The sequence below is a fragment of the Typopeltis vanoorti genome, chromosome 16 (genome assembly GCF_054136105.1).
Source record: "Typopeltis vanoorti isolate ZY-2024b chromosome 16, IOZ_Tvanoo_1.0, whole genome shotgun sequence".
Lineage (NCBI taxonomy): Eukaryota > Metazoa > Arthropoda > Arachnida > Uropygi > Thelyphonidae > Typopeltis > Typopeltis vanoorti.
The window spans coordinates 71,836,049-71,854,496 of record NC_143564.1 but is presented as its reverse complement, the minus strand read 5'-3'; the positions used below and the strand labels follow the sequence as shown (position 1 = coordinate 71,854,496).

Sequence of the window (18,448 nt, the reverse complement as noted above, 5' to 3'; positions counted from 1 at the left end):
GTGGCTTTAATTATCTGAACATTGATTGGTGAAATCCATGATAAGAATAAAGCTAAATTTATTGAGCTGTTGTGAGATAAGTTCCTCAAGCAGCATGTGACAGAAGTAACTTGAGGTCAAAGAGTGTAGTCCTGATTATAGTGTCATGGAGTTTCAGTTAAAGACATGAGTGTTCTGCCTCCAGTTGGTGACAATAATCAGATTATATTGACCTGGGAAGTGATTAAGTATATTGATGTTCCTTGAATGATAAATACCAGATTTTAACTCATATGTATTTTTTTTATTTATACTAGATATATTTCCTCTACATATTTTGCTGTCCGTATAGCTAACAGCTCATTGGGAGGTTGCTTAAAATAAGTAAAAACAAAAAAAAAGTTCCATTTTATAAATATCCAGATATATACAAGATTCCATGTTCTTGTGGAAAGATATACATAGGTCACACTGAGAGAAGTTTTGAAATCTGCAACAAAGAACATATAGGCAATGTTGAAAACAAAAGGGAAGAAAAAACCAGACTCATAGCACACATCCTCAAAGTACTGCACACAGTCAATTGGCAAGCATCCTCCATGCCCCTACTTAGAAGAGAATTACTTCAACAGGTTGTACGAGGCTGCTGAGGTCATTCACTCAAAAGGTACACTAAATAGAAATCAAGGAATGATCCTTCAGAACATCTGGAAATCATTAATTAACATTTGTAACATTAAAGATCTCTCCTATGCCAGCAATCACATACATACATAGTTTTACACAACAATGTAGGGACTGCACATAACATGCCTAATGATACTCATGACTAAGCTATCATTTTAGTCTTTTCAACTTATAGATATTAACTGCTATTGGAAAACTAATTTTTTTGTCAATTTTTGCTTATGTTAAGTAACCTCCTTATGATGCTATTACCCATATAGACAGCAAAACATATACAGGAAATGCATCTAGTATAAATAAAAAAACGTATATGAGTTAAAATGTGGTATTTATCATTCAAGCAAATCTACCCATAGTAAATAGCATAAAAATATATATATGTGGATGTTCCATTGAGGAAAATTTACATCGGAACTACAAAAAGTAGGAAATTATGACCATCTGAGAAGAATGCTATGTTCATGTTGTACTTTAATGGAATTAAAGTGCAAATTAAACTTACAGCACAAAGAGAGATAATTAAGCAACAGGTTTAATTAATTTCAGTATTTTGTCTCAGTCACAGCAACATCATCAGGGATACAGTGTTAAAATTCTAATAACACACACATTTTAAAGTGTAACATGAATATAAACCAGTTGTCGGATGAGAAGGATATCAATGTGCCCCTAGAGTTCAAATAAATATGGCAGGAGCAAAATGGATATACAGTCTTACGAATCAAAAGATTCTCATAAAAGATGATTTGGAAAGAATTTCATGCGCTTAAGGATGATGTCAGTTATGAAGCTCATCGGAAGAGTTACAAGGATTGTACAGAAAACTAAGTATGAAAAGAAACCACTGTTCTAGCTAAAGACAACCCAAAAGAATTCTATCATTATGCTACAAGTAAAAGAAAGAATGAATGCAACATGGAACTCAACACTACCCTTTACACTAGATGAAGAATCTCAGATGTATGAGGAGTTACTAGAGCTAACTCCTCATACATCTGAGGAGTTAATTAATTTTAATTAACTCCTCAGATGAGGAGTACATTAATTATAACATCATATGCAGATGTGTTGACAATACCAACATCAAAGAACAACATGTCAGTTGCACTTAGTGAAATATTTAGATATAACAAGGATATCTAAATGTTTCTTTTTAAAGAAATATTTAGTAATTTCTCCAATGTCTCCACTCCACTCCATATAATATATGTGTAATATATGTGCTTTAATTTGACAGTAGCATTTTGAGGGTTTAATGTACTAATGTAATATATTTTTCACATTAATATTGCCCTTTTTTCATTTAGCTATAACCTGTGAAATTGTGACCACTAAATTAATTTGCTTAAATCTGCATTGCTACAAAAATTCATCACTGTGTGCACAAGTGCAAGTGACTATACTCTCTTGATAGTAGACACTCTAAACAAATATGCCTCAACAACTTGCTGCTGTCAGCATCAGTTTGTCCACATGGTGCAGACTAAAAGTAAAGAGTGTATTTAGTTGGAATGGGTTAGAGTAATAATGGAGTGGAGACATTGGAGAAATTACTAAATAAAATAAGTGACAAGTATGATTTATCATACTTGTCACTTATTTTATTTAGTAATTTTATTTAGTATCTAATTTACTTTTATTAAATTAAATTAAATTAAATTAAAAATATCACAAACAATTGAAAACCAAAAAAGAAAAGTAAAAGAGATGGTAGTTCTGGTAGGTACAAATAATTTAAGTAGTGGCATATATAGTATGAGAGAAGATAAAAGGTCTGTTGGAAGAAGCAAGAAAGAAATGTGAGATAGTAAAAATTATTGGATTAATACCTAGATATGACAGTACTGAGTTAAGAAAGAGGGCAATGATAGCAAATGATTTCACATGCAGGCTGTGTAGAAGATATGGATGTGAGTTTTTAGATGTGTGGGGTGTGTTTGACGGTAGAAAAGATTTGTATAAGAAGGATGATCCACTTGAATTCATTTGGCATCAGAAGCTTGGAGAAATTACTTCTTGGTATGAGATCTAATGCAGAGAGTCAGGGAAACTAGATCATCAAGGGAGGAATAGGAAAAACGTGTGTGAAAGTTCAGCTGTGGTATGCAAACGTGATAAAGATATGAATGTCTTTGAACATGTTTATGTATGTGGCGAAGGGGTGGAAAAATATGCTTTGGGTTCAGACATTTTAAGTATGTCTGCGGTGGAAAAAGAGAAAATTCTAGAACAAGATCAAATGGATTGCATATCTAATTATAAGAATAGACTAGATGGTAATTTATTATGTTTATACACAAATGCCAGGAGCATTAGAAACAAAGGGGTTGAGGGTGTTGCTTTATTGAATACGATATGGCTTAAGATGGTTGGCATTAGTGAAACCTGGCAACCAGAATCAGATATGGTAAGTGGGATCGAGTGTAATGGATATACTATTTTTAGGAATGACAGAAGAGAGAGGAGGAGGAGTGCTACTAATGATATCAGATGATTTAAGTCCAGTTAGGGTAGAAACACAAGAAAACAATGATGGTAACAATGTCCCATGTAGCAGTGAGTGGTGGTGCAGTGGTGGTTAACAGAATGAAATATATGGTGGGGGTGTTGCTACAGATCTGGCGGCTCATTTGCAGGGGACGAAGAAATGCATCACCAATTTAGCCTTATGGGTACCAAACGAATGATCATTATGGGTGACTTTAATTTTCCAAATATTGATTGGGTAGAAGAGAAATCTCATGATAAGAAAGAAGAGGAATTTATTCAATTGTTGCGAAACAACTTTCTCAAGCAGCGTGTGAAAGAAAGAACTCAAGGTCAAAGAGTGGTGGATTTGTTCATAGCATCAGAAGGGATCTCTGTCAAGAATGTGGCTATTTTACCACCAATTGGTGACGGTGCTCATGCTGTACTTTCTTGGGAAGTATCTAATTGTATTGATGCTCCGGTTAAAAGAGGTTACATGCTGAACTACAAAGCTGGAAATTAACTTAGGAGAATACTATCTTTGTATTCTCCTAAGTTAATTCTAAGAAGTTGAATGGGAAAAATGTCAGCAATTCATGGGAATCTTTGAAAAAGTGCTGAAATGAGGCGGTATCTGAATGTGTCCCTAGTGTTCAAAGAATAAATAGGTTGGGAGGGAAATGGATGTCCAACCTTATTAAGCAAGAAATTCGCAAGAAGAAGATGATGTGAAAAGAATATCGTGAGAATAAGAGTGAGAGGAGTTATGAAAGTTATATAAAGCTCAGGCCAGAAAAGTAATGAGTATTCTGAGGAAAGCTAAATTGGAGCATGAAAAGAAATCGGCCATGCAAGCTAAAGGCAAAAAAATTTTATCGCTACTGCCGCAAGTAAAAGAAAGAATGAATATGGAAGAATAACTTTATTGAATGCAGATGGTACTCGAATGTCAGAAGCTAATGAGATTGTTCAGTTAATGAGTGCTCACTTTGCTGAGATATCTCAACTAGGTGTATGTTTATACACAAATTAACATGGTGCTCAATGCTACTGCTACATTAGATGAAGAGTTAGAGCTTCATGAAATGAGGTTGAAGAGCTGTTGCATAACCTGGACAAGAATTTGTCTATAGGAACAGATGGAATATCAAAATTAAACCAAATTTTGAAAGAATATTAAAAAAAAGAAGTTTAATCCTTCACATTAATTACCAGCTTGAATTAATAATATTTACTTTTCCATTATTTATCTGTTTTTTGTATTTTCAGTAAATTGTTTTTGATATTTTGATTTGGTATTTTATTTATAATCAGTGAAAATTGTCAGGTTTCCAAAATTTTTTATCCAGGTGAAAAAGGTTCTGCAATTAAAATAAGTTGGGAACTGCTTCTATAGAGTGATGAATCCAAGCCAGACCAAGATGATTTTTTTTTCCAGGTTGATGAATGAACTGCTACTGTGTGTGTGTGTGTGTGTGTGTGTGTGTGTGTGTGTGTGTGTGTGTGTGTGTGTGTGTGTGTGTGTGTGTGTGTGGACAGTTGAGGTGGGGGGGGCTGTTTAAAAAGTTTCAAAATACTACCCAGATCAAAGCATGGTTTGCTCTTGTCTTTTTTAGCAAGAGGCATCAGTCATTCACTTCTGTCAATGTAAAATCTGCATTTGTTTCATGAACAATCTTTGTGGATGTAATCAATATGCTTACTCAACTTTTTGTACACAGGGAAAAAAATAAAATGTAATAAATAAAGATGCAGTTTGTATGCATGCATGACTGCCAGTTTAACGTGGCTAAGTATAAGGTGATGCACTTTGGGAGGATGAGATCACATGCTGCATACTATATTAATGGTACTGAACCCTGAGGTGTACCTCTGGGCTCAGTACTTGGTCCTCTGTTGTTTATTTTGTACATTAATGATATTGGAAATAGTTTAAAAGGAAATATCCATTTGTTTGCTGAAGATGCAAAATTGGGAAGAGCGATAGTCAATTCAAATTATGTAGATATCTTGTAGGATGACTTAAGTAGGCTGGCAGTATGGGCTAAGGTAAATGGCTATCGGTTTAACATGGCTAAGTGTAAGGTGATGCACTTTGGGATGATGAGATCCACATGCTGTGTACTATATTAATGGAACTGAACTGCAAGAAGTTGACGAGACAAAGGACTTGGAGGTTATTGTGGACAGAAAACTGAAGTTTAAAGGGCATATTGCAAAGGTGGTCAAAACAGCACATCATATTACATGGTTTCACTTTATATTGTTGTTTTTATTGTTCCACTTTATAAGGCATTAATGAGGCCACATCTGGACTGTTGTGCACAGATTTAGTCACCTGGATTCCTTGGTGATGAAAAAGTGGTGGATAGGATCCAGGGACGAGTGACAAAGATTGTAGATTGTTGCAGGTCTGTGGAATATTTCCTGTGAGGATAGATTGAAGATCTGGGCTCCAAAAACTAGCTGCTAGGTGTAAGAGAGACTATATGATAGAAGCATATAAGTTATTAAAGGGGTTTAATAGGATTGATACTGATGAATTTTTTTCTGTACAGTGCAGGAAGGGAGAGAACGGAGGTAACAAGGTGTTAGGACTAGATTTTTTGCTTGGAAGGTGGTGAATGTGTGGAATGCATTGCCAGAGGTGGTTGTGAGTGCTTTGTCTGTGAATGAGTTAAAGAGCAGTATGATAAGTATTGTGTGAGTAATGGTTAGTTTGCCAATGTAGGGTCTCCCACGATAAGTCTTCTGACTCCAAAACACCATTATAATAATAATAATAATAATATATTTCAAGGAAAAAATGCAATCTAATAACTAAATCTGCAGTGTGTGTATTCATATTAAAATTTAAATTTCTATTTAGACCCTTTCCAAATATTCAGAGGTTACTGAGGCACTGCAAAGAAGTTCATCTGAAAGCATCATCAAAATCAGTTCCTCCTGAAAGTAGAAATAGGTAGGGAAGACTTTTTATCTTAAATTTTCATTTGTTAATTATTAAAATTCAATGAATGTTTTTTTTTTTTCAAAGTATCAGTTGTGGCAGTTTAATTTTAATTATTTATGAATATTTTATTATATGATGTCACAGATTAATATTAAAGTGAACTGTTATTTTTTATTGCTTCAGACAAGCAAGAAAATATAGTTCCACTAGAGTTGCCCACTTTACCGTTAATATTAGTGAATAGTGAGATAATGATTGTTCCTTCTTTGGACTTTCATGTTGTTTGCATCAGCATGATTTGTATTGCATGCATGTGTTGTAGAGAAAGCTTTGTTCAATAGTTATCAACAGTTTTGTATCAATTTGTGACCCCCCCCCCTTCAGTATTTGTTAGTTATTGATTACTTGCTTAGATGATCATCAACAAATCCTTGTAAATCGCAATTATGATTTGCTTTTTATTATATGACTTAGGACATGTTTGGTTGACAAATAAGCGCAATCTTTTTTGCAACTTGCTTTAAGCCAAAGTAGTTACACATACTTTTCTTGAAAATAAAAAAAACTGAGCATCTTACTTTGATATTTAAATTTCACTAAAAATCTGTGTTGACCATCTATTCAAATATGTATGATCACAACATACACATATTAGCATCAGTTAGACCTGTAGACACTTTTTAGCACTCTGTTGTAATTTTTCATTATTGAATGTTTTCTTCATTTGTCTATAAAATTACTGTAAAGTATAAAATTGCATGAAAATAATAAACTTTTGTAAAAGTAAAAAATCTGTTAGGATCAAAAATCTGTTTGATAAAGTCTTTATTTTTACTTATATTTTTACTTATTCATTTTAAAATGCCACATAGATTCCTGGTAACATTTGTGATGATAGAATTGTCCACTCTCTCTAACTAATGAAGTTTGAATCCCTTAGGCATAGATATTTGCAGGTGACTTTAGATAGGAGATGAATTTCATTACCTGGCATTTCACCACCATCCCACTTATCGTGGGTTCTGAAGTGGCTTGAAAAAAAAGTTCAGTCTCTAGATTGGGGTTTCTGGATTATTTAAATATATATATATGTTTATTAATTTAATTTAAATGACTAAAACACCAAGAATAATAAAGAATAAGTTTAATGGGGACACTACTAGTTTCGTTGATAAACCAACTTCTTCAACTGCTGTCCAGTGCTGGCATTCTCGTGATATCACACGCACGCATAAACATACAGCTGGAACTGTAGTGCAAACCCCAATTTAAACTGTACTACAGTTTCTAGTAGATCTGTTATTGTTATTATGTTGGATTATTGTGTATAATTCTTTGTACTTTGAACCTGAAGAAGTTGGTTTACCAACGAAACTAGTAGTGTCCCCCATTAAACCTTATTCTTTATTATTCTGAGTAAATCTGAATACAAATATATATATATATTAAAAAATGAAGTAAAAAATCTTAGCCAACCCACAGTACTGATGTACCATAGTTTGTAGCCATTCGTGGATGAGAATTACATTAAAAATAATAATAATAATAATTTCCTTTCCAATTTTTAATGAGATAATGATAATAAATAGAAAGTCAATACCATATTTACTCAAATATAACTCTCACTTTTTTCCCTAAAATTAAAAAATTGGACCCGCTAGCCAAATGTTTAAACATTTCCCCTGCATCAATCCCATAAAACCCTTTAAGCAACTTAGATGTTTCTATCATATCCCCTCTTTTTTCCCTATCAACCAACTTCTGCAATCCATACATCCTCAGTCTATCCTCATAGGGAAAATTACACAGACCACTCACCATTTTGGTTGCTTGTCTTTGAATGTTCTCCATGACTTCTTCATCCCCAAGAAACCCAGACCTGAGCACAATAATCCAGTTGGGGACATATCAAAGCCTTATAAAAAAGATAAACAACTTCATTGTCTCTACTTGTTAGTGTGTTCTTCAATAGCCAAGTAATCTAACGGGCTACCTTACCAATATGTTCTCTAAACTTTAACTCTCTGTCTACCACACCCCTAAATCTCTAGTTTCAGCTATTTCCTGGAGTACAATTCCATCAATGTGGTACACAACTTGTAATCTGTTTATCCCTAAATGTATAACTTTACATTTCTCCACATTAAACTGATACCCATTATCTTTTGCTTATACAGCCTATTTAAAATATCCTGCAAGCTCTCTGCATTGCCTTGATTAAGTATTACTCTGTCTAATTTTGCATCCTCAGCAAACAACTGAATATTTCCTTTCAGGTTATTTCGTATATCATTTATTTACAAATTAAACAGTAGTGATCCCAGCACTGAACCTTGCAGTGCACCACTAGTCACATTTTTTTTGCCGAGATTCTTTCCTTCCATATACCACTTTTTTTATATCTGTCCAGCAGCCACCCTCTTATCCACATAGCCAGTGTTGTTGATGATTATTTTGCAGTTATTGTGTGCTTTAGCATAGACTAAATCTGGAGTTCTTGTTGCAAGCCACCTGTGGTGTGCATAATTTTTTTTTTTTTCTTCAACTGCTTTGGTACACCTTTTTTTTCTTAACCTGTGGACTTGGAAAGTAAGCAGGAATTTTGGATGGAATGGGGAATGCCCATGATGATAATTTGACTCACTCATGTGAGGTCTTTGGATGAGTGGAAGCAGTAGTCCAACCATGGAAAGGAAGGTTAGAAGTAGGAGTGTTTGTCTGTGTGTGTTACTTATGTTACTTTAACACACAGACAAAATCTGTGTGTGTTAGCTCATGTGTGCATGTAGTACATCGAATGTAAAAGTAATGATGGCAGCTAATTTCAAAGCGTCTTACAAATTTTTATTAAGATGATTGTTTTTAACGATTCCAAGAAAATTTGGTTTCTTTCACATTGCCAGGAATGTCCTGCAGGAAGAGGAGGGGTCAGTGTCATAGATAAGTTTGTGATGAGAATGAGATGTTAACTGATGTGAAGTTGTCACTGTGCTGAAAACTATGGAAGAGTTTTTGATTGATTTCAAGGAAAAGTTGATTAATTAAAAGCCCATCATTTCATTGCAGAAAGCCAGTTCGAGTTTTAAAATAAATAAATAAAACCATTTATTCTGAGTGTATATTTTTAGGAGAGTTTTCAGAAAACTAAACCCTTGTGATTCATGAAGATAATGCACTCATTTCACTGGATAAACAAGCTATACTGCATCCATTTATGATACATTTAAAAGAAAATGATTGTTTTGATAAACAATCTGTATTCACAGAGTGGCACTTTTTTGTGTATTTATTCACAGAGTGGCAAGAACACATGATGGTGGTAGAGAGAAATATTAAATGGTTCACAAATGTAAACTGTCTAAGGACTATTGAAACCTGCATCTTATCATCCCAACTATCTTTTACATCTGTTCCAGCAACATTCCTGGTATATAAACTTTTTTTTTTTTTGTATCCAGTGAACATACTAAACATTAAGGCAAGCTGCTTAAAGTAAGATTTGAAAAAGCAGAGAAAATTGACATCCCAAGAATCTATTTAGAGCTCCGTCACACACAATTAGAGAGGTGTTGCTGCCTGCCATTATTCTACTTCAGAGAGCTTTAAACTTCTTGCAGTCACTTGAGCATGAGAGATTATTTCAGTACAAATGAGTGATTATATCTACTATGTGTTTACAATGGTAACTGTTAAAATTAAAATTGACTTATTCTAGAATTGCTGTTAGAATTGATATATTGCAATTATTATTTTTCCAAAAGAAAAATAAATTACATTTCAATGGCAGAGAACCAGTTATTTTTATTGCTTGACAAAGTAAAATTGGTTAAAATATATCAAAATTTTATAAGGATTTTGAAGTTCAGTGCATCTGTTCTTTGCAAACCATAGTGATTATGAAGTTGCATCGCCTGCATAGTTAAATTACTGATAAAAGTAAAAACTTTTTTTTTAATGTTTATTCTGCTTTTATGCTTAATACTGATGACATGTAAAAACTCTCAACTTGTAATTGGCTTACTTCATGCTAATGAGAAGGTCCTAGAAATTGCATGTTGATGTTCTTGAATATGCTGACATTATCTACCCAAATAGAGTCATCTTCTTTCCTATTATATCAAGCAAAAATTACCAGTAATTTAAGACTTTTCTTAATTTTCAAAAGCCTGTCTAGGCATAAGAGATCAATTTCAAGAGGGACCAGTTTTGCTATATAGCCACTTATCATGACCTTCTCATAAGTTTCAGTTTTTATTTGGTCCTCCCCCACTCCCATACACACACTTTTTTTTGGGCTTCAAAGTCAACCACTTTTAATTTTTTGAAAACTTTGAAGTAATTTTTTTTGTAGAAGAAACACTCCAATCAGAGTTATTTTGGGCATACACATTCCACTACATAAGTGAAACACAAAAAAACGGAATTATGGATCAAGAAAGAGGAGAGTACAAAATGGAGAAAAATACACTTGGAACACCTAAAACAGGTGGTCATTTAAGAAAAAAATAGTTTGTCTGAAAATTAAAAGAATAAATCATAATCAGTTGGTCTTGTTGTCCGAGCAGTTAGCATATCTGCTCTCCAACCCAGGCTGCGGGTTTGAATCCCACCATCGGCATGGATGTTTATGACTGTCTGTGAAAATACTAGTGCTGGTGATGGGAAGTAGGTGGCATCGGTGTAGATGCAGTTCATTGTAGTTTGTGGATTTAGTGGTGGAGACAGAGAGTTGTAGAGTAAGTGCCCTCCCTCGATGAGTCTTTGGACTCTCTGGAGGTGTCACATAATAATAATAATAAAGTATATACCTTGAACATTCAAATGGTACTAAAAAAAATCACGGATTGGAACAATCTGGAAATAAGTTGTGATTAATTTTAAAACCCTCCAAAACTGGAAAATTGTGAAGCAATTGAATAAAAAATGGTCATAAGAATGAAGAGGATGCAGAAAAAAAATTCACTTTCTTCTGCGATCTTATACCCTTATTTTTCAATGTTATTATCACTTCTGCAGTCCACATGCTTCTGACAGCATCCAGATAGTTTAACAAATCCATCATGATAGAACTATGCTTCTTATTAATTAAATCACAGATTGACTATTGCAATGTCCTCTCAGGTGTTCCTTCTGGTTGGTAAATAGATGGAAGCCAAATAGTCAGATTTGCTTGGTCATTCAAGAGAGGGAAACCATTCTCTGAATCTCTATATCTATTCTTGCGTAAGACTACCTTTAACAAAGATGGCTTCAGGTTTTGCAGCATGACATTACTAAGAGAGAGAGAGAGAGTACATTTTTCTACATTCCCAAACTCACTCACTGCATGCTAATATCTCTTGCAATGTGACACTGTACCCTTTTGGGAACTGTAATCAGAGACCTCTGGTGTGGAACTGTCAAACTTCACACCACTTTTTTGGATTTATTTCATTAAAAAGAAAAAATAAATAAACATAACCTTTCCTTCGTGTATAAACACAAACATTTCCTGGAATCATATTTAAAAATGTAAATCCCAAGAAAGTCAGTTATTAATATCATAAAACATTAGCTCCTTTTGTGGATGACATAAACCATTTTTAGTGAATTTTAATAAGAAAAATATTTGAAACAGTCTTAAAATAGCATTCTGTTATAAATAGCTGGATAATCGATGATTTCTATAGAAAATTCAGAAACAAATTAATTTGATCTTGATTTCTCTATGATTGAAGGAACTTTGTACCATCAAGAAGGCCAGCTGGATCCCCAGGGTCATCAACAAATAGTGAGTGCTTTCTAAATATTTTATATATTGCAGCAGTATTACTCCTTTATGTTATTGCAAAAATTTAGTTCTATAGATATCTTTTAGTTATTGGTCTTTTAGCATTGCAAAGATTATAATTATTATAAATATTTTATTTCATCAGATCAGCGTATAATAATTCTGCTAAAATTAATTACACACACACACACACACACCAATCATTGGTATGCTGTATCAGTTTTAGGAATGGTTACCATATTATCTAGTTATAGATCATTAAATGTAAAAGTAGACTTTTCATTTACATTTAATTTTTGCATAAATGTTACTAGAGCAGAAAACTGAGAACGTGCTTTGTTTTGAAATGAAATGTTTGCTTCCTGAGTTAAGTTATTATGCATGCTAAATATTTTGAAAGCTTTTTTTTTTGTTTACTTTGTTTAAACAGCTACAGATGTGTGTGTGTGTGTGTGTGTGTGTGTGTGTGTGTGTGTGTGTGTGTGTGTGTGTGTGTGTGTGTGTTAATTTGTCTGTATGCATGATGTATGTGTAGTATATATATATTATATATATATATATGTAGTATATATGCAATGCTGCTGGGCACTTTCTCTTTCATATACACACACAGTTTATAGCCTGCATGGTTTATTTTCTTCCTGCATGATTTGCAGATATGTGTTATCTGTCAGGCCCATACTCTGGCCTTCCTCCCATTCCCTCTTTACATCATGGAATGCCTTACACATCTCACTACACTCGCCTTCTTCATACTGAGCTGTATGCACCTCCATCTTACCTTCCACAAGGTAAGCCTAATGAAAAAATTAATAACCAGTGTTTTTTGTTTGTATGCCATATTCTGTAATTTGCTGTGTTTGAATTGCATGCCTGTTTTAGTTGGATATCATTAGGGATGATAAGTAGTCTTTTAATGTTGTTTTGTTTATATATAAATTATTTTTCTTGATATCTCTGTATTCATTTTTATGATTTTCACAAGATATTGGCATCATTGCCTTTATTTGGATCCAGTGTTTTAAAAACAATTCTTGCTCCCTATCTAAGTAAAATAAGAAAATGGAAATGGTTCAACATTCACATATATAAACTCAAATATCAGTGAGCAGTAATATACAATGTTAAGTACCTTGTCCTTGTTTTGTTTTTCATTACAGGACAATGAAACTTTTAGTTAAGAAGGAATGAAAGTAATATAGCTGGTAGCTCTAATTATCAAGTTTCATAATATTTCTTCATGTTTTATATACATAAGTGTGTGCGGGCCTGCATGCACTCAATTCTTATCATCTCTGTTGTGGCATTAAACTCGTACTACAAATTCTGTTTCTGCATTAATAAATTTAGTTTAATCCTTTATCCAAGTGTGAGCAAACAAAGTTTGCGCCTGAAAGTATCTTCAGGACTGGGGTAAAGTAGTACAACACCGGGCAACTCGTTGCAAAGGTGGAGCAAGATACCAACACTCCTATCTCAGTATCTCCCATAATGCAAAACACATCTCCTTGCGGATATGTATAATGTTATGCATTAAGGGAATGGCCACTACTCAGACTAGTTTTGACCTTTATTGAGGTCTCTTCAGTGGGAGCCAGGCCCAGGTGTGGAGATACCAGGCAGAAGCAATAGCAAGGTCATCTCTACCTGTAGGAGTTGCCAAAAGGTGTGCCACCTTTTTTATTAAATTACTCTGGATTTAGAGAAAGATATTGAAAGTTTATTTTTCACTTGGTTAGACTATAATAAATTTAGTTTAATCCTTTATCCAAGTGTGAGCAAACAAAGTTTGCACCTGAAAGTATCTTCAGGACTGGGGTAAGGTAGTACAACACTGGGAAACTCGTTGCAAAGGTGGAGCAAGCTTACATCACTCCTATCTCAGTATCTCCCATAATGCAAAATATATCTCCTTGCGGATATGTATAATGCATAACATTATACTTATCCGCAGGGAGATGAATTTACTGTTTCTGCATATCAATCAAATGTTTCTGATAAAATTAATTCCTTGTAAACACACATTCTTAATTAGTTATATGATCTTCAGAATTCATAAAATTTGGTTTTTCCTCGCATCCCATATTAGTAATACTACTATAAAGTTAACAATATAGATCTAAGCTGCCATATATATGTGTTGTATATAAAACAATTTTTAAAGTTCAAAAAGACTGCTGAAACAGGGTCATCTTATACTCCAGTATAAGATCCAAATCTTTGGAATTCATTAGATGATCTTCTAGCTCCTGCAATAATGTACTATGTAGCATTGTTAGACATATTTACTGTGTTCTAATAACTTTTGGCATGTTAATATACTGATGTAATATTATTATTATTAAGATAGACCTCTAGGGAGTCTGAGACTCATCGAGGGAGGCTACATACTACCTGCACCAACTATCATACCTGTTCTTGAATTCATTTATTCACACTACTTGCACAAACAACATCCAAAGGCAATCCATTTCAATCATGCACCATTCTATGAGAACAAAATCTAGCCCTCATCCTTTTCCCACCCTCCATAAAATGAAAAATTCTATTTATTGGTATTCTGTGTAAGCCTTTCAGAAGTATATAGGTCTCAATCATATTACTCCATTTTTCTCCTGTTTATTAGTGACTACAGTCTGCAAATTCTCAATCTGTCTTCATAATCAGTATGTCACAATTTTGATATCATTTTTAACATTCTCCTTTGCACCCCCAGTGTATCAGAATCACCACAGAAACTAGGAGAACAGACCTATGTGCAATAGTCCAATGATAGTCTTATCAAGGACTTGTAAAGAGGCAGAATGACTTATCTTTACATGTCAAGTCTCATTACAACATTGCAATTACCCTCTGAGTTGTATTTGCAATCTTTCCTATATGACCCTTAAAGTTCAACTTCCTCTCTGGTAAATCTCCAAGATTCCTAGTCTGATCAATTTCTCGGAGCATATCCCACCATTAAATCTATCATTTACACACTCTTACTGTACATCCTGTAGTCCTAACTTCTGAGTAACAACTTAAATATAGACTATATATTACTCTGTATAATGTCCTGTTTTGAATAATTTTTCCTTCTCTCCTAATCATATGCCTTTTTCTGTTCTATAAAGCTATAGTTGAGCTTGGAAGACCAAGCCAGGATTAATCAGTTAGTGGGTTTGCCTGTGGGGGTCAATAGTGTTGCAGTAAGTCTTCTATCCCATGGTTTGGGTTAACCCTGGCATTCCACCCTCAAAGCACAGCCATTGTTTGCCAGTTAGTGGGTGTCCATGTGTGGTTCTGTGGTGGGTGGGTGTACCAAACAGAAAATCTGTTGAGCATGAATTCCTCATCCTCATATATTTCAGGGATCCTGTCAAGGTCCCTATCAAGTACTGATACTGCAGATACAGAAGTAAGAAACAGAAGACGTGATACCAGTATAAATATACCAGTGTTTTTAATCATCCATGCAACAGGCGAAAAGCCAATAGGAAAAATGTTATTCTTCTTTATTCAAAAGGATTTAGAAAGACTAGCAGTATCTCCCAATACAAGAGGAACTACATTCTGGTGATATCCTTGTGGAAACATCTAGTCTACAACACTTGGAAAAATTACTAAAAGTAGCATCAGTGAGTGGAATACCAATTATAGTGACACCTCATAAAACACTGAACTCTTCTAGGAGAGTGATATCAGAATGGGATCTCCTTGGTGTTCCAGATGAGGAGATATGTTCAAAGCTTAAAGATCAGGGAATGATCTTTAAGCTTTGATCAGTCAGTGGGTTCCAATCAGGAGCATTATCCTTACTTAGATATATCCTTACAAGCTGGATATATCTTCTCATGTTAGGCTGTACATCTCTAATCCACGAAGATGCTTTAAATATCTGCAATATAGACATGCCCAAACTGCCTGTCTTAGCTCTACCACTGTGCCCAACGTGGTAGTAAAAGAGCATGATAGCAACCCTTGCTCTGCAAAGAAAGCAACACATATCAACTGTCAGAGAGATCATCCAGCCTACTCCTGTGCAGATCAGAAGTAGAAGGATGAAACAGAACAAAATATATCATATCAGGATGCAAAAAGGAAGTTTGCTACCACCATACTTGTCCTAAAATCCTATTATGCTGAGAAGGTGGCAGTTAAGAAATTATCGACAACGACTCAAACTTATCCGCCATTTGATAATTTCTGAGATAATTTCTGGGACCATGCCTGAGCGTTTATGATCATGAGTGCTTCTTCTTGTGAAGTGTATTAGTCACATAACCTACAGTCTCACTCCTGAAATGGTCCCATTAGATGAGAACTACTTGTCATAAAATTTATGGTTAGAATATCACTTAAAGATACCCCACACACACACACACACACACACACACACAGAAAAAAATACATACTTTGGCATCTGCTGAAAGTAAATTAAACCTACCAAATGATATTAGACATCAGATGGACACTGGCCATCCATACTTCCAAAAAATCAATTGATAAATATAAACCTGATAAAAGTAAGCCCTCAGCCTCTTGAAAATCAGAGGTCTACAAGCCAAAACAATGGGAAAAATTTTATAGTGTAACTGTTGTAGGTTTCACCAGAATATCAATGATATCAAGATTCTGCTGCAGAAACATAATTCTTTCAGTTTCTTGTCTATAGGAAACATATTTAAAACCCAGTGAGAATCCCCACTTTAAGGAATTTCACTATTGTTCATCAGGACACAACTGGAGATGGTCCTGCTTATGGTGGAGTGGATATCCTAGTTAGCAATCATACTCCTTTCCATATTGTCCAACTTAATACTGCTCTGGAAGCAGTAGCAATGCACTTATCCGTGGGATTTCTTATTACAGTATGTGTTATATGTTTACCACCAGGTTATGCATTATATGAGATCAAACTTAATACTCTTATATTGCAACTACCTCAGCTCATATACTCCTTATGGGTAACTTTAATGGACACAACACTCTGTGGGATAGTGCCAAGATGAATGGACAAGGTCATATCATTGGGTGAATGCTCAACAGTCTTGACTTCTACCATTTTTTAACAATCGGCCAATACCTTCTTCCATATGCCTATGCACTCGTATTCTGCAATAGATCTTACAATCTGCTCTCCTGCAATATTTCCACTGCTCAAGTGAGATGTTGAAGAGATGGAAGCAGTCATTTTCCTGTTATTTGCACTGTAGTTTCATGCGGTTAGCCTAGTGACTATGCGCTTTGCAACCATATGCCTGGGGAAGGAGTGTCCTAGGTTCGATTCCCGTCGATGACATGAGGAGCTTAGGGATCTTCCTCAGCCATAGCCAAGTTAGCTGGTCTTGGGCGTGGACAGCAGGGTTTTACCACCAGTTTATCTAGGGTTTTTCATCCTGCAAGCAGGCAAACCAGCCCATGAACACACATGGATTACAGCCATGAATATCGCCCTTAGGGAATGCAGCAGAGGAGTGGTAAACCGGCTGCATCAATTCGCAGTAACCCCTCATTAGGAGGGGACTCAACCCATCCTAAGGGACGGATGAAAAGGATAGGATAGGATTTGCACTGTCTTCACAGGAATTATGTTCTCCCACATGGATGCCCATGTGTAAAATGGACCAGACTGGCTGGAGTACTTTACCTATGTTGCAAAATTAATGCTTAGGCTATCAGTCAAACACCTATCAATGAAACAGTGAAGTATATAACAAGCTATCTTGTACAGGCAGAAACAGCCTCAATTCCAAAAACATCCTCTCGATTTCCACTCTATCCAAACTCTTGGTAGACTGCCAAGCAGCCAAGACAGAGCATGGGATATATTTCATAGATATCCTCCCATATCAAATCTAATAGCTTTTAAATGTGCTCTGGCCAAAGCACGTTATGTGAGGCATCAGATTCAAAAGCAATCTTGGATCCAATTTACATCATCAATTAATCAAACAACCAGTGCAAAAAAACTGTATGGATAAAATCCAGAAAATGAAAGGTACACATAAAACACACCTTTTGTCTACCCTGGAACATAAAGGATGTGTTAATAAATTAAAGACTTAATTCTGTATGTTAGTCAAGTAAATAATAGTTTAATATCTGACGTTTCACTGACTGATATCTGTCAGCATTTTCAAAGGACATAACAATTCCATTTGTTAGTACCATATCCAAAAGATTAACTCTTCTTCTAAAACCATATAATATCAGAGTAACCTTCAAATCTATCGAAACCATTCAAAAGTTTATAACATCACCGAAAGATACCCATCCTTTCTACAAATACTCTGGAGTTTATAGCATACCCTGTTCATGCGGTATTAATTACATCAGACAGACATCTAGAAGTTTTGAAACAAGAAAGAAAGAACACATAGGCTATGTAAGGCAGGATATATCAGGACCTTTCCTCCCACTTTGCCTCTACCAACCATAATATTGAATGGGATATGAGCCATATGCCCTACATAGAAGAGAACTACCATTCCAGAACATTTAAAGAAGCTACTACAGTCGCCCGTTCAACAGGTAACTTAAATAAGAATCAAGGCCTAATCCTACCAACTATATGGAAAACTAATCAGATCATTTAACCAAAAAGA

The 18,448-nt window shown here is 34.8% G+C and overlaps 1 protein-coding gene across 6 annotated transcripts in view; it reads left to right on the top strand.

Annotated features, from left to right (window-relative positions):
- Positions 1 to 18,448, top strand: part of polybromo (protein) — a 686,480-nt gene that overhangs the window by 567,126 nt on the left and 100,906 nt on the right. For 4 of the 6 annotated variants that reach the window (XM_090406695.1, XM_090406694.1, XM_090406692.1 and 1 more), the window contains 3 exons: positions 6,005 to 6,097; positions 11,806 to 11,858; positions 12,515 to 12,649. In XM_090406695.1, coding sequence (XP_090262821.1) covers positions 6,005 to 6,097; positions 11,806 to 11,858; positions 12,515 to 12,649 — 281 coding nt within the window. The remainder of the gene's footprint in view (positions 1 to 6,004; positions 6,098 to 11,805; positions 11,859 to 12,514; positions 12,650 to 18,448) is intronic. The other 2 variants (XM_090406697.1, XM_090406696.1) reach the window with 1 other exon arrangement.